This window comes from Micropterus dolomieu, linkage group LG04, assembly GCF_021292245.1.
Source record: "Micropterus dolomieu isolate WLL.071019.BEF.003 ecotype Adirondacks linkage group LG04, ASM2129224v1, whole genome shotgun sequence".
Lineage (NCBI taxonomy): Eukaryota > Metazoa > Chordata > Actinopteri > Centrarchiformes > Centrarchidae > Micropterus > Micropterus dolomieu.
The window spans coordinates 29194390-29220131 of record NC_060153.1 but is presented as its reverse complement, the minus strand read 5'-3'; the positions used below and the strand labels follow the sequence as shown (position 1 = coordinate 29220131).

Below are 25742 nucleotides of genomic sequence, written 5' to 3'. Positions count from 1 at the left end.
TTGTTATTTAATCGTGTATTGCAACTTCCTCATCCCCTCACTGTATTTGGTATTATGTTTGTTTAAATATACATGTGAACATATAATGCATATAATTTATACCTTCTATCTTAGAATCATTGTTTGTATTAGATGTTCACAATGCGTAGATTTCTCGTTTTTTTTAAGGTTGCTCCTTTTTTCTGTCCTTGTATTTCAAACAAATATTTTGAAGATTCAGTTTCCCTGTTTGGGATCAATAAAGTTGATCTTCCCTTATCCAGTGTTTAAAAGTCATCAGTCATTTTCTAACACAAGTTCAAAAGTAGTTTTAAACATTCTTTACAGACCATCTGTAAACGTTTGCTTTATAGCTGTAACTTCAGAGAGCATTTCCAACTTTGATAACAAACTGTAGTGAGTTTTGCTTACCTTTTAGATCATTTGTGCAAAAATGATTCCTGCCACTCTTATGTTCCCTTGCAGTAAAAACGTAATCGGTCTTTTCTATTTACCACATTGCAGTGTACAACATCCAGGTGCTTAAAGAATACGCTGCACTGTGCCAGGGACTCAAATGTGCCTGGAGAGTTTATGTATTGGCTTTGTCTGACTCATAGCTTCAGTCGACAAGTTCCAACAAAGTAGAAGGGGCCGTTAGTTCAGCCTGTGACAGGCACACTGTTTAGACAGTACAGGAAAAATAGCCCCGGGTTCAAAACAATGAAAGAGTTAAAGACTGGTGTAAAGAAGTAAAAGTGGTTGAACAGTGTGTTGCACTACTGTACTACTAATTACATTTCTTTCTACTCATGTGAGTCATAAATATTAAAGGAATGTGACCTTGAATCTTCAAGTACTCAATATTATTAGAAGGGAAAAGCGAAAACAGCTTGGACAAAACAACGGCTCATTTTCTTCTACCTGTTTTTACAAAATATGGCGCAGCGCTATCAATTGTGAGCATCATGATTCAGCAGCAGATTCCTCCTGGTTTTCTCCCTGGTGCAGTCAGACCCACAAATCCACTTCATAAAGAAGGGCGACTTGTGAGCATACATTATACGCAAATGTTGTTTCTTTATAAAAGACGTCTTTTGCAAAAGGCCGAAGTTGTTGTGTTGAGAATTTGATGACTTTGTTTACATGCTTTAAGCTTTTCAGTGGCAATGAGGCCTGACTCGCACTCTGAGCTTGGCACCACGCTCCCACACAAACCATGACTGCACTCTGTCAGATTTACATTCATTCTCACTGGAGCTGAGAAATGCATTGTTAACAACGTCACAGGTACACAACTTCAAATTACTGAAAAAAATCTTGTTTTATTATGGTATAGAGCTCGCCCCTGCTGCTATATGTTCAGCAGCTAGTTGCTAACTTTGCCTGTGTGGAGCTGGGCAGGTAATGTGCCAGTTTACTAGCGCTTTCTTGCAGAGATAAGCTCCTTGCTGATGCTAGAAACAAGCGGGGGACCAAAACAATAAAGTTGCAGGCCGTAAAACTAAAACCATGAGCTGAAAGGTGTTGTAAAAGTCCATACAGTTGAAGAGAACTGCCGAGCTGACAATAATTCTCTGTGGGTTTGTCCCATTTGAACAGCTGTTAGTGCAACTTTAACTTGTTGTAGCCAGATTGGTGTTCATATGTTGGTTTAATTCACACACTTTAGGATGTTATACATTTTTAGGGTCCATGCATATGTTGGTTTACATGGATTCTGGAGTCTGGATTATTGTACACATAAAAATCTGTACCCTTTAAGGAATTAAACTCCAGGCTAGAATTAATTTTAAGTTATATTGATATATTTAAATGTGGTGTGATCAAAAGACAAAAAGGAAGACAGAGGTCGGAAACAAGATTAAACAATATTAAATTAAATCTAGAATAATTTCGTATGATCGATGATCTTTTGTTACATCTGTTGCTTGCGGTCTGAAACCGTGTTGGGTGGAATGTGTGCAGAATGAATCCTTTAGTGACACGGACGCTTCTGCTATCACATGGTCGAAATGTCTGTTGATTTAACAGCAATCAAATAACAACGTGGCATGATGTTTTTTGTCTCTATTATAGATAAGATAACATTTCCTTCATTGTCCACGAAGGGAAATTAGTTTTGGATTCTGTTTGTTCTTCAGCTTCACAAAAACAACACAAAAATAACAATAACATGGACATTTCTCAACACATACCTATGTTACTATGCACATTCACACCTTCTCACAATGGCAGCTTTTGATGGCATAACCTATAAAGTCTGCAATGCCCACCATAAATGTTGCACATATTATATTATATTGCACAAATGACAAATTGCGCATAAACTACGTAATACACAAAGACTTATTGAACCTATATAGCCTATGTGTTCCACAAATAACGTATTGCACAACCCAAATGTATTAGTTTTGCATTTCATTGTTATGTATGTATTATGCCAACTTTCCACTTATTTATTTGAGTTTCAACATCCAGCTAGCAAGGCAAAGATTTTGTTTTGGTCTTGGCCAGGCCAAAACAAGATGTCATTGCAACACGCCTGATGTGAAGCCTACTTTTCCTCCTCAGATATGCTATAAAAAATGCATAGTTCAGGGAAAAATGAATGAGTGTCATGTAAAACCCACACACCTAGCGGCGAAACACTATTAGTCAGGTATGTTTCAGTGCCGGCAAGTGTGGACCTTCACCTAAATACTTCATTCAGGGCCTCCAGGAGTAAATAATAGCCCCAAGTTCCAAATAAAACCTAACTTGAGTCCGTTTTTAGAAATTTTTAGAAACTGGGGACATACGTAAGGTTTTCAGAAAACGATGAGCAATTAAATACACTTATAGAAGAATGTTGTGGTGAAAATGCTGGCATGGATATGTAAAACATTTCTCCACCTTCGGCATCTAACACATGCCAGTCTCAGTGATCTTTTGGGGCCATTTGCACACAACAGCATCATTCAACTTCACCAACAGTCAAAGCAAAGAATACAAAACATGCTCCGGGGCATTTTAACATCCCAGCTGTAAATGTAGGAAGATGCTAAAAATCATTTTGACACTATTTAATAATGTTGACGACTTCATCAAAAGCCAAACGTGTGCCAACAGTGTCGTAGTGAAAGTTACACTGCCACACATCATTTTTGTATGAATCATATCTTCACATTCTTGTACAGGCAGCCAGCCAGCCACAGGTGTTTCATAGCATCTGTACACCTGAAACTTATGATGATTGTGTGTGACTCACCTTCAGCAGTGCTATAAATCCTCCCACATAGGTAACAGTGGTGTGTCATATTCCCCAGGTCACAAATGACTTTTTCCAGAACTGTTTTTGAAGGAGGTCTGGTGATATTCTGAATTTTTCTTGTTGTGAACAAATCCCATGAAAACAAACGATGAATTGAACAAGTATTGTGTGTGTGGCAAAAGATGCAGAGATGGACTAAGGTAAGTCTTTTGGGGCAAGTCCAAGTTAAGCTTCAAGTGATGTCAAAGCAAGGCTCAACTCAAGTCTAAAGTCTTCTTAAGCAGTTTGCAAGTCACATTTTGAACATGTCCCTTTCAAAGCAGTGTTAGGGTTTTTACACTGCTGAGACCAAGTCCTTTTCAGTGCAGATGGCTTTAGGATTTAGGGTTGTGGGTTCTGAATAGGTCATAAGTCTGAAAATATCCCTCACATCCCCTGGATCTAAAAAGACAGTCTGTAAAATGTTCTAATAATTTTTATATTTTATATTTTCTGTTCTACTGTACAAGGTACAGTGCACCTGAAACTTGCACGGTTGTGCAGTGGTTAGCACTGTCGCCTCACAGCAAGAGTTTGCATGTTCTCCCCGTGTCTGCGTGGGTTCTCTCCGGGTGCTCCGGCTTCCTCCCACCATCCAAAGACATGCGGGCTAGGTTAATTGGTGACCCTAAATTGTCCTTAGGTGTGAGTGTGACTGGTTGTTTGTCTATGTCTGGCCCTGCGATGGACTGGCGACCTGTCCAGGGTGTACCCCGCTTTCCACCCGATGTCAGCTGGGATTGGCTCCAGCCCCCCCGCGACCCTGTATGCAGGATAAGCGGTTGACGATGGATGGCTATTCTACTGTACATTTTTAAAAGTGGTTTATTAATTTGAAAATGAAATGTGAGGCTGTATTTCTCAGAGTTTACTGTATGGCCGTGTTAAAGAGTATTGTATTTAAACATATATTCTTTACATCTCTTAGCCTAAAAATAGGCACATTTATTGGCACTGAGATAAATAAATATGGTATTTGCCTTTAAAAACAACTAAGTGTATTTTTTACAATATAATATATTAACTGCACTTTAGACCTTTACTTATTAAGTCTCACATCTAAGTCAACAGCTCTCTCTCTTTCACCTTTGTGGGACAAATCAAATCTATTGTTTGTGTTAATGTAATGGTATGTGAGGACAGCCTGCTGTCTGCTACAATATCCAGTAAAGCACAAGTCACACACATGTTGTAGTTCAGAGGTAACAAGTGTGAGCAGTATTTCAGAGTAGGCACAAGGCATGTCCTTCATCCCACGTATCGTGCAGCACTAGGCTAATAAATCAGAGAAATTGGTGTGACTCATATCTAATATCATATCTAAAAGAAATATCTTCAGCTGCTTTCCCCTTAATATATCTTTAATTTAATTTAATTAGATTTTAAAATGTAAAATTTATTTGTATAGACAGAGCATACATATATCATACAAAAAAAAATAGGGATATAACTAGCAAGTTTCAAAAATAAAATCAATATCACTCATTAAAAGAAGTAACTTTAGGTATTTGCAAATATATAATTTCTTGTTTTCCACATTTCTAATTGTGGTTCCATGTTGACATACTTCATGGCAAATGTGTAGTTTGATTTGAAGTCAGTGCATGTCTCTTATACTCGTCTCCTATACTGTATGAAATTCCCCCAGAAACCTACTCACAGACCTCCTCCTGCTGACTGGATTGAATATTCCTGCTGCTTTGTAACTCCAGTATGTTAACAGACGTCTGGGTCCTCACTGCGCTGCGTTATCAGAAACTACTCGTGGCTCACATCTCTTCCCTACAGTGGGTGTTTTATTTAGTGTTTTTTTCTGTTGATCTATGAGTGTTTTCTCGATTAACGTAATGATTAGAGAGGCTTCTGTCAGTCATTTTATACGTTTCCATGTGCGCAATAAAGTCACAGCAACTATAGTGGGAGGTTTAAGCAGCTGAAATAATTTAGATAATTTAGATGCTCTGATGGAGCTCAGGACTGATCAGGACGACGGCTGCTTTACTCCAAACAGCTTAATTGTATGAACCTGGATGTGGAGAACACGGAACATAAATTAATATTAGATTCTGACCGATCCTGTTGGCGTGTCGGGAGATTTTGATAATCAATGAAGTTACGCTGCTGTGCCTGGTGCGTAAATGCGCACAGCATCTCTCTTACCATCGGAGTAATACGCCCCTAAAATAAATAAAATAAAAAATCAGTGAAATAGGGTAGTGCGGGTACAGTTGGCAGGCTACACTTTTGCTTTTTCCATTACCACACCAAAACTATTGACTGAAAATGAGTGATTTTTCACGACATTTCCTGTAGTACTTGTCTACTAAAATATCAATAACATTCATAAGTAGTTTATATTTGCCACAATTAATTTGTTTCAACTTCAGACCTACCCTACATGTATACCCGTACCTGAGTTGAGACAGCCATCTGTAATGCTGTAAAGCTGCCCAACCAATTCATTGCAGTAAAATATCTTTTTAAAACTAGCTGTGCGCCGCTTTGCGCCGGATGTAAGATTGGCCCTAGTGTATGATGTCCACTCCGGTGCAGAAGGTGGCGGTAACGCATCAGTAAACTGGGTGCTGACCGCCGTGAAGCAACAACAAGAAAATATCATTGAAACTTAGAAAAATACTTATTTTGACAATCTTGACAATGAAAAAACGTGTGATATGAACTGGTGATATTGCTCTTTATTTAGCTATAAACATACTTGACTTCCGGAAGTCTGTAGGCTATCATTTGTTTTTCCGTTTTGGCTGTCATGGCGGCGCCCTGAGTGCAGCAGCTCTACAGAAATCCCAACACCTTTGCATCAAGAGACAAACAAAACAAAGCGGGCCGCAGTCATGACGTTGAAAGATATGATGAAGTGGAACACAAGAGTGTCTGCAGCGTACGCTGTCGGCATCTGGACCCTGATAGGTTCATACGCGTTCTTCAGATACACGGGTCGTTTTGAGGACACGCCAGGTGAGGGAGGTGCTCACTGTGACAGCAAGTTTATTCTGCTTGTTAGGAGTCCACACTGTAACATCCTTATTACCATTTGAACTAGTGCTTATGTGATGTGCTCCAATAAGCACTGCCAGAGTCCTTTCTGTTTAATGAGAGCTTTTACTTTGCTGGTAATACATCTGTACCTTTACATAAATAAAAGTTAGAATGCAGGAAATGTACTTGTAATGGAATATTTTTACATTAATTTAGACTTGGGCTAATTTTCTGTTGCCATATATTCCTTTAATCCCAGTTTATCTTGATTTAATATCAGTACAAACTGATCACTAAGTAATTTCTTATTATGCCTCTCCCCCTCAGTGAAAAAAGAAGAAGCGGCGCAAGAGCCAGAAATTGCAAATGAAGTAGTTTACCAGACTGCTCACACCAAAACTCTCATCACCTACAAGAAAGATTTTGTCCCGTACAGCACAAGGATCTACAATTTCATCAAATCCTTCAGTAGTGAACCAGGAAGTGGAGACGGTGGACAGTAGCTGCACCAGTGCAAAGGACAAAGGACATAAAGATTTGCTCGTGTGGACTATGAATTTATGTGTGAGAACATGAAATTCCAGTGTGCTATCACCTGTCCAGGTCTGAGGGAGCTGCCGTTGTGTTTGGACGCTAATCGACTAACAAAAATATTGTCAACTGTCAAAAGTAGTCATCATAATTCCTGTCATCTTCATCTGCATCATTGTCCACAATACAAAGATGCCACAACTACTATGTATCATTAAATAAACTCTTGTTTTAACATACTGTAGGCTCAGATTTCATACCATAATACTGTGGACAAAAGGTTCTCTGGTGTTAACATAGAACCGTTCAGTACTACATGCTGTTTGGAAGAACAATATTTTGGCAGTAAAGATATTGTCACCTTTGTGAAACCTGAGCCCAGAAAAGAGTCGGTATGTCGGTGTCGGTGCTGAGACTAATTCCCCCTCCCAGACATTGACTCAGTCTCACGGCAACACTGCTTTCCAAACTCCAATCAGTGTAAACCAAATTATAACGTAATGTAAAGAAACATGTTTAGAACACTGGAAAGAATAAACTACAAGCCAAAGTAGATCATGATGTTATCGGGCCCTGAAAAGAGATGATGGTACGGGCAGAATATTTCTCTCCTGTCAGACACAGTACGCACAAGTACAGGCTCAGTGAGCACAAACTGGATATCCAAAAAGGAGCAACCAAAAGAAAACAGAATGTATGGTCAGTGCTTGACAGGTGAGGCTGACACGGAGACACACTACCTCTGACAATCTGAAACATTCAATGAAATAATGAAGGGTTAGGGTTCGGTTCAACTCTGTAATCTCAGATTTCAAAGAGGCAAATGAGCTCTGAACATTAAAAACAATCCTATATTTACATTAATTTAAAAAGTGTTTGCGGTGTTTATATAGTTCTGTCTTATTTGTATTATTTTAAGTTTACATTTTCTCTATTTACTTTAAGTTAAAAAATAAAAATAAAAATAAAAAAAAAATATATATATATATATATATATAGGGAGCCTGGCAGTCAGGACTGTCATTCAGCTGTCAAACACCGACATCCAGAGGACACGTTCATCATTTGTGCAGTGAAATAACCTTTACCGAGTTTTATATATACTGTATATATATATGTGTGTGTGTATCCACCTACCTCAAGTGAATAACACCTGCACAATAATACTTCCAGCATCTTTTGCACTATGCTCCATCGCATTGTGTACATATGTATGTGTACCTGTATTTCACAAACACCTTCAACATTTACTCCTGCATCCTTTGCACTCTGCTCGCTGCACTATTTGTCAATATGTCTATATTGTTTTTGTTCATAATGTGTATATTAGTGTTGTCTATACTGTAGTATGTTTTTATTTTATTATTATTTTATTATCGTGTTATGGTAATTTTGTACGAGTAAGCACATCATGAGTCAAATTCCTCCTATGTGTACACATACCTGGCAATAAAGCTGATTCTGATATAAATGTTAAATAAATGTTTCCCGTGCCACTAAAGCCGCTTTGACAATCAAAGCATGAAATAACTCATGTAAAGTAAAGTAGATCAGAATTGCTCAGTAACTGAGTAAATAAACCTCCGGAAGAAGCTGAGGATGTGTGACGCTACTGCGTGTTCCGGCCGCTAGAGGGCGATAGCGTCCCGTCCGCGCCGCGAGACCACGGAAGTTGCGAGCGTGCTCCCCAGCGCAACCAAAACAATGAAAGCTATCGTTCAGAGGGTCACCAAGGCGACTGTGACAGGTAAGCGCCTGTTTTAATCCGAGCCAAGCTGTCATGCTTCGACACATCTGGCAGTGTCGCCACACCGAGGCTGATTCATTCATTCATTCATTCATTAACGTCGCGGGCCACTCACGTTAGCTAACGTTGACCTAGCCGGGTTAGCATTAGCACTCCCAGCGAAAGCGAAAGATGTGAGGAGTCCAGACAGGAGCACTGCTGGCTGGGTGTTCAGGCTCGGAGGAACTCAGTAAAGGTTATTTCACCGCGCAAATGGCGAACGTGTCCTCTGGATGTCGGTGTTTGACAGCTGAATGACAGTCCTGACTTCCGGGGCTCCTTTCCTCCACACACAGTGATGTCATTCAAACTGTCACCTGTCAGTCTTAATGTCCACAGCAGCAGCAGCAGCAGCAGCCCGCTCACTCATCAAACTTCTGCTCTTTTCCTGCAGTGGGAGAAGAACAGATCAGCTCCATAGGACGAGGACTGTGTGTACTGCTGGGTATATCAGTGGAGGACACCCAGAAGGATGCTGACTACATGTGAGTGTGTGTGTGTGTGGGAGGGACCTTCAGCCCCAGAAACAGAAACCCAGCCCGGGTTTGAGCTCAGTCAAACATTTGTGTTAGGTGCTGGACCGCATTGATGAATTCGGAATTATTAACTGATAAGTGGTACAAGACCAAAATACAGAGATGCTAAATTAATGAGGAGTTTTTGCATGTGGTGAACCATTATTTTTTGAATCCAGGACCATAGGGCCCTCTAAGGGCGCTAAAGTCTTGTCCTTAGTATTTTGATTTTATTTTTTAATAATAATAATTTTGTATCATACAGTTTACGTTCCACAATTAAAAGTTTTAGACCTTAATGCTAGGAAATAAACTTTACAAAAGGTGTAAACAGTGCACAAGTGATTAGTTAACAGAATAAATCGGATTTGAAAAAACTATATATATAAGAAGAAGAAGAAGAAGGAGAAGAACATCAGATAGCTTAATTTTTGTTTATGGTCAAAATGTTTCAAGGTTGTCGAGGGGACTCAGTATTTCAGTCTTGGCTGTAACCCGGTAGGGCGGGGCGTTATGGCCACAAATGTGATCACGATAAAAAGTGTCCTATCTTTTTTTCAAGTTTAAAGGCTGATTTTTGCTCCTAAATGAAAGTTGCAGAAACCAGATGGTTAATAAACTTTTTAAACTTTTCTTTATGGCCAGAGCAAACGCTTGCCAAACAGTGAATCACTTAACAAATCTGAGGTAGGACATTCAAAACAAGTATGCTAAAATATCTTTTCAACAAATATACATGAATAAATTAAGTAAAATCTTTTTTTCAGTCCCGTTTCCTTAACAAAATAAATATCTTAAAAGAAAGATTAAGTGTTACTTTGTTCATGATTCAAATAAATTAAATCAAACATTTACTGAACATTTGTTATAATTTTATTGAGGAAAATCGTGATGAACTTATCATTGTTGCCCTATGACCTTGTTTGAATTTAACACTGCTGTTTTATTTTGTTTTTAAATATTTGAATGTATTTTTGTGTTATTTAGTTCAGCATTAATGGGTTAAAACACTCAAAAGCTCAGTGTGGTCCCTTCAAATAAAGCCAATAAGTTCTTGGCCAGTATTAACGTAACTGATAAGAGGGACTGTCCCAGATACAGACAAGTCGATTCCTCACTGCTTTTCCTCGTGTGTTCTCAGAGTACGCAAGATCCTGAACCTGCGGCTGTTTGAAGACGAGAACGGCCGAGCGTGGAGCAAAAGTGTCATGGACAGGGACTTTGAGGTGCTGTGTGTGAGCCAGTTCACACTGCAGTGCATACTGAAAGGCAACAAGCCAGACTTCCACTCAGCCATGCCTGCAGAGTTGGCCCAGCCCTTCTACAACAGCATCATGGAGAACATGAGGAGCGCATACAAGCCAGAGCTCATTAAGGGTGCGTGAACCGATGACTCGGCAAGCTTTATAGTCCTACAGTGGTGTGTCCGTGCTGCTGTTGGATGTTAGAGCTAATAAAAACTCTAAATTTATGATTTATTTCCCCCTGAAAAATTAGTTGAATCATTTTCACAGTTTCTGAATATAATGGATTTTGTGAAATCTGAGTTTAAAGTAAGTAAGAATTTAAAGTGTCGTCGTGAATTGTCATTGTGTGTCAGTAATACGTTTAGATCAGTGCCTGTAGTCACTTCTCAGGGTAAGATTATGGCTTTTTGGGGGGCGGCAGATGAGGATTATCTTTGACTGTGACGCTGTGGTGGTGACGGTGGCAGCGAATTAGGTCAGCCCACCGGGGAGCAGGTGCGGAGAACACCTTGTCCCAGCAAGGGAGGCATAAGGCTTCCTAATTAGTCCCCCCCCCCCAGAGAAGAAATATGATGGTGCAGCACTTTTCCTCCGCAGCCCACGGTTTCATTGTGCAGATGGTGTCATTAATCTCGCGGACCCAGTGGAAGAAAGGAGAACATTTAAGTCGAAACTTCCTGTTCTCCTACAGCCCCTTCGTCTTTTGTCCCCAATGTCTCAAGGCTCCACGTTATCCTACATCCTTATGAAACATCGACTGCCAATGCCAAACAAATTCCACTTTACTGTCTATTAATATTAGGATGTGGTGTCATTCGGGATGTACTGGGCTACGTGGATTTAGTGGGTTTATCTTATATCTTTTATTTATTTTTTATTTCCAGGTCTCATTTTTTATGGCTTGTAAAATTTGTCTCTCTTTTTCGTTTCTAGACGGGGAGTTTGGGGCCTACATGCAGGTCCACATTCAAAACGACGGACCGGTTACCATCGAACTGACGTCACCTACTGGTCCCACAGACCCCAGACAGGTACGTTATTAAGCATGATGGTTTGGAAAGATATTAACTCAACTTATTAGGTCTGTGCTGAAGCTTTCAGCCAAACTTCACAGTCTTACGTCAGTGGAGGGGATTTTCTCAGTTGTCGTGAAGATGGCGCAGTTGCCAGATGCAGTTAAAAGCTCAGGAAAAAAACAGTGAATGGACATTAAATTAAGATTGTCCGTAGTTCATTTTTTACTAAGAGGAACAAGTTATTTACATATTGAAAGTAAATATGTAAAATGAACTTTGGTTCTCGTTCATGTGTCATTCTACTCTTCCACTGTCATTTTGAACCACTAGGTGGTGACATTTACTCTTCTGTTGTGCGTTCTTGTAGAGCAAAGCTTTAAAAAATGATCTGAGTATAAAAAAACATGGATTGTCAGAAGACAGGATGTTTAAACCACTGACCATTTGTAAATTATACATTAGATTTGAGCCCAGAATTTGAGGCTGATACAGATTTTTTGTAGTTAATAGAAAATAAACACATAACACATTGAAACTTGAAATAAAAAAATCTTATATTTGGCTTGAGCTATGTACTAATCAGGACACTACACTAGAAAAATAAGCCTAATTTATAACTTGAAATATAACTATACATTTTAAATTGTAAACTTCCTGGAATTGAATTAGGATCCATACTGTAACAACTATAAACAACAACAGAAGTACATTAAACTGTATTTAAGTTAAGATTTTAAGAAGAGTCTCAAAAAATGTATAAATGCAGCCCACAAAACAATTATCAGAACTATGATAAACATTAAGCAATGGATCAAAAGTGTAATGTGATAGGTGTTGCTCATACTGACAGACCCACAGCTATCACTAACTCTGCAGTTTTCCTCCCAGCTAAAAGAGATTTTAAACCCATCTTATCTACTGTTTTTGGCCCAAAACACAAACACAAAAATCACACTCACAAAAAAAAAAAAGTTTTGTTTGCAGCAGCAGAAAGCAGCTGTGCTTAGCAAATTAGCTCTGATAAACCCATTGCACCTGCCCAGCACCAAAAACCAGACGGACACAGTTAGAGACTAGCTGGTGAACATGGCGGAGGATCAGTTTGTGGAGACTGAAACAGAAAAACATTGGCCTTACTTTGTCAGGTGGCCAGAAACACGTCAAATAAATGCGAATGTGGCCCTAATGTGTCTGCTGGATGTGCAAATAGGCAACTGTTTGCTAACATGTTCACCATTACAACTAAGAATAGCATTTTTGTCATTTTTATGAGGGTACATGAAAACGGAATAACGTGTTATTTGTGTTGCAAACTAAAGGCTTCCTTGCTTAGTTAATGTTCTTGTCTCTAGCTGTCCATACAGTACTCAATATTGTAGAAATTACCCTTCGTAGGGTCACACTCTGCATCTTGGTGTATTTGCCCCCGAGAGCAGGTATTGAGGCACTATATGTATATATTTTTGTGTGGTTGCCTTTTGTGAGTAGCATAAAGGTAACTGTACCTTCATCTCATAATACAGTCTGTGTTGTAAAATGAATAATACATCTGTCTTGTATAAGCTAAATACTGATAAAGGAAGTGTTGTTTTTGGAAATTCAGACCAAAAAAAAAAACTTGTCCCAGACAGTAAGAATCGTGTCCTTGCCAACATCGACGTCTGCTATTGCCACCTCTTCCGTAGCCTTGTGGTGTGGGACTGATTCACTGTGTTCTTTCTCAGTCACCCCCGTGGCGATGATGGCTTAGTTAGGTGTTTGTGTGTGTGGCGGGGGTGTTATTGTGGGCTTCATATAATTGGCAGCACAAGCCTGAATAGTGCTGAAATGAATAGTCAATTATTGATGAGTTGATTGATGTCATCTTAGAGAACTTGCAATGTTTTTTTGTACAGATCAAAATATGTCCAGAGCACCAACTCGGCAGGACGGTCGAGCACTGAAAGTTTATATCGAATGTCTGGTGTTGTGTAGCTGTGTTTGTTTGTTATTTGATCAGAAAGCTCCTGATTCAAGCAAAATGTAAAACTATGTTATTGACTGGTTGTGTTAAAAGTTTGGCTTCTTTTGCTAAATGAAAAAAGGTTTTTATAGAAAAAGGTTTATATATCTCAAAGAAAGATATGGAAACAAGACTAAGGCTGCAACTATGTCAGCAGCTCTGTGAGGCTGTACAGGTGCAAAAAAAATAAATAAATAAAAATCGATTATCATGGAAAAGTTAATTTTCTTCCGTAATTTAATTCAAAAAGTAAAACACACATAAAGTGAAATATTTCAAGCCTTTTTATTGTGTTTTAATCTTGATGATTAAGGCTTACAGCCTAATGGAAATCAAAACACCCAATATCTCAAAATGTGTATAAGACAGAAATGTTTACTTGAGAAGAGTTCTAATCAGCTTATTAACTCAAAACACCTGCAAAGGTTTCCGGAGCCTTTAATCTTTCAGTCTGGTTCTGGTGCTCACAATGAACTTTTCCACAATATTCAAAGTTTTTGAGGTGCACCTGTACATAGGCACAGCAATGCTTTAAGCCCAATGTTAACACCATGCTAACGTGCTCACTGGGACAGTGCTAACTTGCTGATGGTCATTTTTACAATCCCAGTTTTAGCGTGTTAGTATCCTAGTAGGCTAATGCATAGGTAGCGTTATCCGAATGTTCTCCGTCACTGACTACATTTCTTCAAACAATGGCTGTCTGTCATTTTGATCTATCATGTCGTTAAGTAATTCACATGAAACAATGTTGATAATCTTATGTAGTCCACCTGTAGCAGACCCCCTATCCAGTTGGTGGCGAATGTGCATATTAATTAGCTGTAGTCTAGTTGTTTTGTCTTTGACCACACATGCATGACCTCGTTGTCGGGCTGGCGTTAGCCATCGGTTTGGTGAGCTATATCGCTGCATAGCTTAGCTATCTCAAAATGTCACAACAGCATTCGAAGTATCTGTAGACAACCCGATAATTGTGATGTGGTGGATAAACGAGGTGAAAAAAAGCGGTGTGGTGGAGGGTGAAGGACAAGAAAGGAATACTGAAAACGTTTATCAGCCAGCGGCAGTTAATGTTACAGGGAAAGCAAGTGGCAATGAAAAGTGTCATCTTTTCTCTCCATGTCCTTATAAATGCATCATCTGTATATAAAATGTTATTGAGATTGAGTTGTTTTTGAAAATCAAATGCTATTAAATAGCCTATTTGTCTCATTATCATTAAAAAATGTAAACTAAAATGATGGGTGATCCTGTCTGTGAAAATGACAGACAACGAGAAAGTCTAACACAACTTCTCTGCCAACCTTTGCTTATTAGCATAAAAGAGAAATGAATGTCTGTCTCAGATTTATGGTAAACCATTATATAGTTGTTGGGATATTTCAGTCTCGACTGACTTTGCCGTCCTTAGAGCTATTAAAACTTATTATTCTGGTATCAGTACCAAAACTTAGGCATCACATTGGCAATGATATCACGACACCCAACTACAATAATGTTTTTTAAATCTATTTTTCAACCCATTAATTTATTAATAATAAAAAAAAGATTCAGAATTTTGTTCAGTGGTTCCCAAACACGCTGTGCCATGCCCCCCTATGGAAACCACAAAAGAAAAACATGCAAGTAAAATCCGTCAATAATTAGACTCAACAGACATAAGACTGTTACACTGACAGTGAACTCCAGAGCAAGATAGGCTTCTTCATATTTCCTCCCCTGTCAAACTTGACATATCCTTCCTAGCATCGGAGCTCTCTTTCTTCTTTATTATTTGCAAATAACTTGGATTAGTAGGCCTTTTTCACAGCAGACATTTTGAGTTGTCTTAGTAGGAAAAGCAAAGGTGGGACTAATTGATGATGTGTTCCAGCAACTAATCAGTATCACCCGTGTTTCACTCCATAATGTTTCTCCTTTAATGGCTTTGTGCCCAATTTTGGAACACTGGATTCAGTGATAACGAAAATGTTTTTGAGAATATTTTCTGTTAATAATACGTGGGTCATGTGTATTGGTTGGTTAGTCAGATAGTTAATGCTTAGCTTCATCTCTCTAAATTAATCACCATTTGTATATAGCCATTTATTAATATCAATATTTAACAAAGCAGTACAAACCAGAAACTAAGTAGTGGAGATGTTAAACCAGCGGATCAAATCTTTTCTGTCACGCCCGCCTTCAGAAGCCATAAAAAGTTCATGCCCCTCCACCCCAGCACAAGTGGATTTCATTTTTATTAATCATTAACAAAACAGGCAGTTGAAATAAACAAGATTTAGGTAACCAAAATATCCTTGCTAGGATCAGAGCACTTGTTTACTTATGTCACCACATGACATCACATCACATTCATGCAACTTTAGGTACGCTCCACATCCACGACCCCCCTGAAGTGGCTGTACGCCCTCCCTGGGGGAACCACTGTATTAAACCATGGAAACGAAAGACAAATACTTCCTAGCCTCTCAGTAACAGGGATACACCTCTCCCGGCCTCTTATTCCAGCCATTTGAAAGAAGTTCATATATTTGTCTTCCTGAATCAATTCTAGTCACTTCCCTGGAAGCCGGCCAACGTCCTTATGCTTTGGCTTCGGGCCGTCTTTGGCTGCTCTCCCCTTGGTGGGCTTGGCTCACTAGTCCAAAGGGAGGGATATTAACCAGTCCTCAGAATTTTAATCTTGTCTGTTTGGGATGTTTTGCTGTGGGGGCCGAGGAGCCAAAGCCAAGGCTGAACATGAGGGATAAAAGGCCAGCCAATAGGCTAAGCTTGGCACAGGGAGGAAAATGAAGCAACGGCCAACAGACACTGTCCCTTTCTTTCCACAAATCAGGGATTTAGTCCACTGCAGGGTCAAGCGGCCAGCAAACAATGGTGTTATCCAGAGCAATGAAAATCATCCTGTTTGGATGTTCTCTTTGGGACGCTGAACGGCCGGGGTCGAGAGCAGAGCGGTCCTGAGTTTTTCTGTTTGTTCGTCTGACTATCTGTGCATTTTGTTTTGGGCTGTGAGCTGAAACTCAACATACACAGAAATGACGTAATGTTTGATCATGTTAGGTCAGGTTTTTATGGGGTTTGGCTCCAGAGTTTGAGGTTTTAATGTAGCTTCAACATCAGAATTTGAAATCATTTTCACCCTCATTTTTGTGTACAGGCAGTAGGTTTGATACTACAGCATGTTAATGGGTTCATGTGGGAGGGACAGAATTTTTTGGGGGCCTTTGAATAATGTAATGTCTTATGCAATGGCTTGGATTTTTAAGATGACATTTAGTTCATAAATATTTCCCTGGCAGCCATTAAAGTTTTAGCATCTGTGTTTACAGGCCTTTTTCCGATGACGGGTAGCGTACCTACTTCATCATTACTGTGGCGGTGTTTTATGGCCTGTGAAGAATACAATGAGAAAAGGAGGAGGAGCGGTTTTGATTGGAGTTAAGACTAGTCATGCTGAGTGGCACTGGAAAGGGCTATTTTGAAGTGTGTGAGAAGGCAGTGCATGCAGTCACAACAATAGACTCCTTGAAGTGATCATATGACAAACCAGAATAGCTCTAAATGAGGAAAGAATAGCAGTGGGAGCGTATCCATAAAGACAAATCAGATGTGAAGTGCAGGTCTGTGGCGCTGATGTGTTTCTCCCTCTTTGTTTAATTAATTAGCCTATACTAATTCTCATGCATGTCGGGACCTTTGGGTGAATACCGAACATACTGCAAAGGTCATGATCTGCAAGTCATGATGCAGCGTGTACATGGTGTGTGCCTCAGCCCACTGAGCCAATAAGAACCCTAGACTGACAGGTTTCAGTTATAGTTCAGCCAAACTGTAGGCAAAAATGTATTTTTAATATAAATATACATTTACTAAGCAGAGATATTTGATCATTAAGCTTGAATTGAATTTGAATTTGAATCTGTATTTCGAACATGCAAGAGAAAGTATAAAAAAAACAACAACAGATGAGCAGCAAATGTACCCTTTTTTTCTTGTGTTAACATCTATCACATGTGCGAAAAGTTACCTACAGTGCTTCTTGAAAATAATTTCTTTGTACATTTTGAAAAGGAATATGTTTGGGTGTTGCTTTAGGTTCTCATTTAGTTTATTCCACAATTAAACTCTGCAAATTGATAAACATAATCTTTTCCTTGTTGTTCTAAATCTATTAGTCTTAAAATTTCCCCTTCCCCTTATATCGTACCTTCCCTCCCTCTCAGAGAACATCTTTTGTATATTCCCAGGCAATAGGCTATTTCTTGCTTTGAACATGAATACTGCAATTTGATATTCAATTAGATCGTGGTATCTCAGCAATTTAGACTGTAGAAATAATGAGCTTCATTAAGTTGGGGCACTTGCGAGGTACTATTTTCATAAAGGATGGTCAAAATTTAAACGGATAAGGCAGTGATATTCTATTTTTTTTACTTTTGACCTTGTATGGTCAAGCTGCAGAAATGCTGGGACCTACACCTTCTGTAATGCAGTTCAGTAGCTTCTTTCATTTGACCCTTCCTGTCCGATACATGCCCACATCTTCGACTGCGGTTTGTAACGCAGGTTTTCTGTTGTAAATGTGAGGTTTCGCTACGCTGATGATGTCACACTGAATCTCTGGCTCATGGCACGCTCCACTATGCAGCTCCTCAATGCTGAGGAAGAATTTTAATTAACTAAACTCATATACATCGCCATTAAACGGCCCCTATAAAAACAACAAGTGTTTGGAACAACAAATGTGTTCTAATGAAATGAAGGTTAATTGTCCTGTAAACAGTTTGATTCTGCTGGCAAAATATTATTTACTGAAATGTAGATTTTTAAAGTCTCTTGCTTTTAAAGCATTTAAAAAACAAATTGCCCGGCTTTTGTTCCTTGAGACATATTAATAGTAAAAAGGTCTTAGTTATTTCATAATTTAAGTTACTTCTGTTATTAGTATTCGTGGCGATCAAGTTCTTAGTTGTTTTGGTAATGAACTAATGTTCTACAAACTCATCCATCTTGAAATGAAAGCCCCCCCCCCATGTGAGGTCCTAGTCTCAAAAACTGAGAGGTGCCCACACGCTCGACTCAAGAGGAGCGATGACCATACATTTATTTATAGAATGCTTTTCGTGGTACTTGTAGACACTTCACAAAGGTTAAAATACATAGCTTTAAAATGTTATTAAAACACATTATACAACACACAACAGTCAATCATACATTTAAAGCTGTTCTGAAAAGATGGGTTTTGATAAGTGATTTGAATATGGACGAATCGGTACTGTGTTAGGACAGAGAGTTCCAGAGTGAGGGGGTGTTAATATCGCCCCAGGTGCCATGCTTGGACCTGAGTGACAGAGACAGGAGGTTACAGGAGGCAGTGTGGTGGTGGAGCAGGTCAGCGAGGTAAGGGGCTTTGTGAGCGAGGCGAAGGACTTTGAATTGGATTCGTTGTGGAGGACAGAGGTGATGCGGTCACGGGAGTGAGTGCGGGTGAATAGACGATCAGCAGAGTTCTGGATGTACTGCAGTTTATTTAGGACTTCGGTTGATGTGCCATATGCAACAGTCAATTCTGGATGTGATGAAGGCGTGAATGAGTGTTTCGGCAGCAGAGAAAGACTGTGATGGACGGAGACGGGCAGTATTTTTCAGGTGGAAAAGGGCACTTCTGACGTGATGTTCAAAGAAGGGGTTGCTGTTGAGAATGACTCCAAGGTTGGCGAAGTGTAGGGAGGGAGACAGAGTGGTGTTGTTAATGGCGAGGCATAAGTTGCGAGTGATTTTGGGACAGAAGTGTTAATTTATTTGGAAAAAGTTTGCTTGCGTCTATGATTTTTATTTCAGTGAGGCAGTTGGTCAGAGTGGAGTGAGTTGTAGTGGTGATGGATGTACGGGAGATGTAGAGCTGGACATCGCCGGCATATTAGTGGAAGTGGAGACGTCTCCTTTGATGTCACCCTTTTCGCCGAGGACACTGTGTCGAGCATAAAGAAAGCTTTACAGTGACGTGAGGACAGTCTGCAATTACATCCTCAGGCATACACGACATACTACGTTTCGACCTAGTTTTGTTTTTCGAGGGCTGAGGTTTCCTCATCATGATTTTGATGGTTAAAATCAATGGAGTGTCCCTTTTTTTAAATTGGTAGCTTTCTGGTCTTAAATAAACATTGTGTATCATTTAATAGGAAAAGGACATCACTTTACCATTATCCTATTCTCTTTCGCTGAAAAATTTAAATTATGTTTTAAGAAAGCCATAAAAGTAAACGGTGACGTACGTTGCATTTCTGAGATATTGCAGTGGAGCTGTAACAAAGTTAGCTTCAGAAAATATTAAACTGTAAGATAAAGTTTTTTTTTTTATGAACCACGCTTTCCTCTTTCTTGTGTTTCCTCAGCTGTCAAAGCAGGAGAAGCAGCAGCAGAGGAAAGAGAAGACGCGCTCCAAGGGCCCCTCAGAGTCCAACAGGGAGAAAGTCACCCAACGTTCCCGACAGGACCACAATGCCAGTAGTGGAGCTGACGGGGATGTGTCATCAGAGAGGGAGCCCTAGGTCAGCAGGGTGGGGGGGGAGAGACCCAAACGCATACAGTCACATACTGTATAGTACATGCTCATACACACACCAGGTGTCTGCTGGCTAAAACTTTCTTTTATTATCTTCGTTTCTTGTGTTAAAGAGTGTTATTGGAGGTCTTGAGTCAGTCATCATGTTGGACAGGCTAATCTTAAAATAAATTAATATTTTTGGGGTTTTTTTTCATCACATCCGATAATATTTCGGGTGTTTAAAAAATACCAGGTATGTTTTTCCCCCCCTATTACTTCTGCTTTAATAACCACAAGAGAACTTAATGTATTTTTAGCCCCTTTCAGAGCTGCCCTTCATTACCTTAATATGTTGTTGGCAATTTAAAATGTCAGTCTCATCTTTGAATAAGTGCCTTTTCCATAAAACATTTCACTTGCAGCTAAAATCTGAATTATATGTCTTACCCTCACCGAAAAGGCTTCAGAACACAAAATACGTGAGAGAGAGAGATATTAAATGTGCATATTATTTCCCCTTCTTAAGCATTATGTAATACATCTGTCACCTAATTATCATTTATTGTTTTGGGCGTACGACGTGTTAGCAGTCACACATCTAGTAGACAGAACATTACCATTCATTTGGAAGCTGTGTTTGTCTCAACATAATGAATGGAAGTCATAAACTCTCACTCTGCCTTTAGCTCTATTCTCATCTCCACCAACAAAGAAAAATGTCTGGCTCTTAAAGCAACATTATGTAGAATTTTGTATGTTAAAATAACAGCTTCACAATCATTTTGATGGTACACTGACTTCTGATAGGGTGAATGACGTCTTTGTCATTGCCACTCTGGGCCCAGGGTGCATGTTATTGGCACTGTGTAACACTGAAACCCCGGACGGGAAATCTTATCGCTGTAATGCTTTATGGCACCATGTCACACACCAACACGACTCTTCAGCAAGCAAGCTATAAAAAGAAGCAAAAAGTTTATAATGTACAATGTAAGTTCTTTGGAAAAAGCTAGCTCAGTATTCTCAGTATGAATGTCGTGCCAGAGGCCGAAGAAGACATTGTCAGAGGAAGCGAGGGAAGAGAAAAAGTGGCCGAGCAAGGTGCCGGCCAAGAGTAAATATTGGACTGACGTATACTCGTTGGTGCCCAGCAGGCCTTCTTGCTGTTGGACTAGCTTTGTTGGCTATCTTGCCACACAAGTTTCAAGCACAATTACGCTGCTGCTGGTGGAGAGCGGCGCTAGTGTCAAGCCCGGAGCCAGGCGAGCCGGCAACATGAACGTTAGCTAAGGGCAAAGGCAAAGAGACCGAAGAGGACGCTGATGGAGGAAGCTAAGAGGAGAATAAGAGAGTGACCAAGCTAGAGTTTGCCGAAGACCGTGCCGAGAGCTTTGTGAAGTAAAAGGCTGAAAAGCAGATGCTGAGCTGACCTTCTTTCTTCACTTGGACTATTTTGTCTTGTGCTGTAGCACTTGCTTCACGTTAGCAAAGTTGTTGACTTGCTAGTTTTTGATTACAAGTAAAGAAATCACAACAAATGTACAGATGTCCTTATTTACAACAGCGGCAAATTACAGAAACAATAGGGGCGTCTAAAACACACAAAAAACCCCCCCACATCTTACATAATGTTGCTTTAAGCTGCTTAATGCTTCACTATGTTCACCAGCACGTCACTTAGTTTGTCTGTCTGCTGTGTGGTGCTTCAGCTATACTATGACTTTATATAGTATTATTTTTATTTTTGTGTGTGTTTTTTTTTTGGACCCTCTTGAAAACGAGATGCTGCATCTCAAGGAGCGATCCACTAATAAATTGAATTAAATGGAATATTGACTGTTCTCTTTGTTACCTTTTATTTATTTAAAGAGTTGTATTAAATAACAAAGTAGATTAAAGAACTCTTGATAGACATGAACACCTGAGAAAGAGACAAACATTTACAGCTGTGCCTTTTTGCAAGAGATTGCACAGTTGTTATTTTGTTTTTTTGCATTGTCAACAAATACAGTTGCCCCAAAAAAATACTTCCCTCCCATTTATTATATTAGTGTATTGTGTCAAGTACAATATGGCAGCTTTAAATGTGCAGTGAGAGGAAAAAAGGAGTATCGTTCACATTCACCTCAGCATCGCTGTTTTTCACTTCTCCTTTTCCGGCCTGTGCCTGCCCTCTTTGTTATTGTTGACATTGCGGTGAAACTCAGCAACGCTCATGAGAGACTGACCTGTTTTTTTCTCATTCTGTGCTTCAGATTGCGGGGATGAGGGGGGGGAGGGCAGTGGTTGGGGTTGCTCTTATTTGCCTTCAGTATTTGTTTACTAGTGCAAAAACAGAGGAGTTCTGGGAGAATAGAGATGGGGAGGCATTGAGTCTGCTCCCCCTGCTGAGGCTGCTCCTGCTGGCTCCTCTCCCTGCGTGAACTCTCTGGCATGCATGCACGTTAACGGATACACCATCACACTGGCACTGCAACCGCACTTTAACAGTGCCCATGCTTCTTGTTCCTCTCTCCACACGCATTGGTGCAGTCAGTTACATATTGACAGAAGCGTGCCTGACACCAGTATGAGCATCTGAAATTCACCAATGAGGTGTGTTGCATTATTTTTGCCTTGTTTGGTACAGTTTTGTTTTTGTTTTGTTTTTCGTTAAACACGCATTCACACACCCTATCTCGTGTGGGACCTTGCAAGCCTGTAGTCCAATCTCAGACTCCTCTACAGCAGGGGGCCCTGCACTGTAATCCCCAAGTGCATGTTGGGTATGTGCCCCACGGCATAGAGGCTTCCATGTTACATAAGGCCTTTTTGTCTGACAGAGGGCCAGAGAGAGGGAGATGGGAGAAAGACGGCGAAGTGAGGGGGGAATAAAGGAGCACAAAATTTATTTGGTTTTTCATCTGGGTGTGCAGCAGGGGAGTGCGCACACAGCACTTCTGGAAATGTGTGCACTGTGGGGAGAGGAGAGGGAAATTTGGATGTAGGATAGATGTCAGACAAGGGGCTTGCTTGCTTGGCTCTGTCGCTGCATATTTTAAAGAGAGAATTGGTGTTCTCGAGGTTGGCTTTGCATGACTTAAACATGAGCGTTCCTCTGAATGAGTAATTTGTGAGAGTCTTCCATTATCTTCTCTGATCATCCTTCCTTCCTGTCTTCAGTGTTCTGGTTTTGAAATGAACAGGTTCTGCTGCTCGTCAGGTTACTGCGAGCAATTTCTAGCCCACAACTGCTGTTCTAATTGGTTGCAGATCACCTATTACAGGGCCTGTCAGAGGTTTATTCAGCGAGTAGATGTTACTTCCATTTTAAATGTTTTCTGTAGCTGCTTTCACAGTGTTGTGCCTTTTTATATTGAGTCAAGCCTACAGTCACATTCTTTGTTTTGTTTGTCCCAATTTCACTTTTGATAACTGAATTTGTATCTGTTTTCCTAAAATAGCTCTTGATAAGAGCGACCTTTCTTTAAAGTTGCACTAATATTTTTTTTCCCCAGTATAGCAATGGATCAAATGACTGTGTGTGAAAGTTGTCACTTGTAGTGACTGTCAAACTCTGCAGTTCCCCTCAGCTATTTAGACTGTGTGTAATCAGCCCATTGTTTTGGTTTTCCCCACCACAACTTTGCTCAGAGAAATGAAAGGAGAGTGAATATTGGACTTGCCAAAAACATGCTCCAAATTAATGCTACTGTTGCTTCCTGTCTGCTGAATGTGTAATTAGGTTTGCTGTTTCTTAACATGTTTGCCATAACAAAGCAAAGGTGTTGATAATATGTTTTTAAAAACAAATATATATATATATATATATATATATATATATTATTTCTTCCTTTTAGGGCTGTTATTTGTTGGTTGTCACTTGGTCCTCTGGGTTTGTTTAAATCTACAATAAAGAAGTATGGTATAACCAGTAACTTAAAGTGACTAAGCAAACTTTAAGTGGATATTGCTGTGGAACTGAATTAATTAAAATGTGAATGAATCTGCCATTATTCTGCTATTTCCACAAAAGATGCATAGTTACGCTTTAAACTTTTAAATACTTTACCTGGACAATTATTGATTAAGGAAAATACAATGAGAAGAGACCGACAAGAGACCAAACTGATTCTGTTCTGTTTTCTCTTGTGCAGATAGATGTCTGCTGGAGACATGACGGTGAGCCCACTTTCCTCAGGAAGGCCTTAATCCTTAGTGACTCTTGAACCTGATCATGGACTGTCCTCCTTCCTGTTTGGAAATCAGCAGGATTCTCTTGGCCTGTCGCAGAACATCGTTCCCTTGCTGGTGTCCTTGGCTTCTCTCCTCCTAAATCAGATAGGACTGGCTAGGTGTAAACACCACAAGACTGTTTTCTTAGATTGATGATGGGAGACTGAAAATGGGTGCATAGAAAGGGAATGGGTGGTATGGGATAGAACAAACATCAGCTGTTAAGGTGTGCTCTCTTACTCTGTCTTTTTCCCCCACTGCCTATCTTTCCATGTTCCTGCCTCCATCTGGCTCTGTCTCTGTTTCTCTTTCAGATTCTCCCTGCCTGTCTCACTTAGCCTGCTGTTCCCACTTGATCTTTGATCACTTGACATGACACTGACCCTGTAGCATAACTCCTAGTCCTTGTCTTATAGTACAGGCACAAGAACATCAGGACAGTGATAATGTAATAGGGCTGAACAATTTATCCAAATGTTACTGAAATCGCAATATTTAGTAACTGCAAAATGTGTGTTGAAATACAATTTTTAAATTAAATATTTCCGTGCTGCAGAGATGTCCTGGCCTACACGTCATATTCTGCAGACTTAAGAAAACTATGATTAGAACAGAACCTCGCAAAAATCACACCTTAATTCTTTTTAATGTTATTCAATAAAAATGAGAATAACATCACAAGTCCTATCACAATTTCAGTATCAGTCAAAACAATTGCAATTAGATTTTTATTTTAAAATCGCTTAGCCCTATAAAGTGACCGCCTTGCCGATTTCACTGCACCAGTAACACCTCATACATACACACACACATATATATATATATATATATATATATGTATATGTGTGTCACATGTGTAATGTCTGTAAGGTTATTGTGCCTGTATGAATAGACTTTATGTTTTAAGGTTCAACTGAAATTGTTAAAGCACACAGGTATTCTCTGTAAAAATTTATATCTCATAGTTGGGCACCAACCTCTACAAAACACTCACACACACACAAAAAAAGCCTCCAACTACTCACATTAAGTTACAAGCATGGACACATGTCTTGTGTTGCACCTTAGCTTCCTAAATTAGCTAACAAACAAACATCCGCCAGAAGAGGGGAAGAGGGCCCTGCTAACGTCAGGCTAGCTGCTAGTTAGCCGAACGGCTTCTAAACGTACCTTCAAATGTCAACATTGGATGGTTTCGATGCTAAATGATGTGGTCCTTCTTTAAGACTGTTGCTAACACAACACAATATTTCTAGTTTGTTTACATTGTCTCTCTGTGGTTGACAATAAAAGCACCCACACTGGTTTTTCCCACTCAGAAGCTTGGAAGCTAAAGGTGCATAGTGATGTATCTCAAAAAAACTTTTTTGTCTCTTTCAGAAACTGATATTTGTTATTTCATTTGGAAATCCTTATAAATGACCTGAATGTCTGTGTGCTTTATCACCTCACCAGACCCACACAGAGGAAATGATCGCTTTGACCGCAGCCATTGTGGCACCATTGTGGTTGGGACTTTTTCATTATGACACTGTCCTGCTGTCACATGACGGATCTGATTGTACACTTTGATGCCATTTTATAAAGATGTCAGTAGAAAAAGTGA

At 39.7% G+C, this 25742-nt stretch overlaps 2 protein-coding genes across 2 annotated transcripts; both read left to right on the top strand.

The window, feature by feature from the left end:
- Positions 1-5851: 5851 nt before the first annotated feature.
- LOC123969396 (small integral membrane protein 26-like) lies at positions 5852-7038 on the top strand. The gene is made up of 2 exons (XM_046046761.1): positions 5852-6247; positions 6596-7038. The coding sequence occupies exons 1-2, from the start codon at positions 6124-6126 to the stop codon at positions 6769-6771; spliced, it is 300 nt and encodes a 99-aa protein (XP_045902717.1). The 5' UTR covers positions 5852-6123; the 3' UTR covers positions 6772-7038.
- A 1368-nt stretch (positions 7039-8406) lies between these two features.
- dtd1 (D-aminoacyl-tRNA deacylase 1) lies at positions 8407-25742 on the top strand. Its single transcript, XM_046046747.1, has 6 exons — positions 8407-8546; positions 8980-9070; positions 10242-10477; positions 11281-11378; positions 19770-19925; positions 24058-25742. The coding sequence occupies exons 1-5, from the start codon at positions 8504-8506 to the stop codon at positions 19923-19925; spliced, it is 624 nt and encodes a 207-aa protein (XP_045902703.1). The 5' UTR covers positions 8407-8503; the 3' UTR covers positions 24058-25742.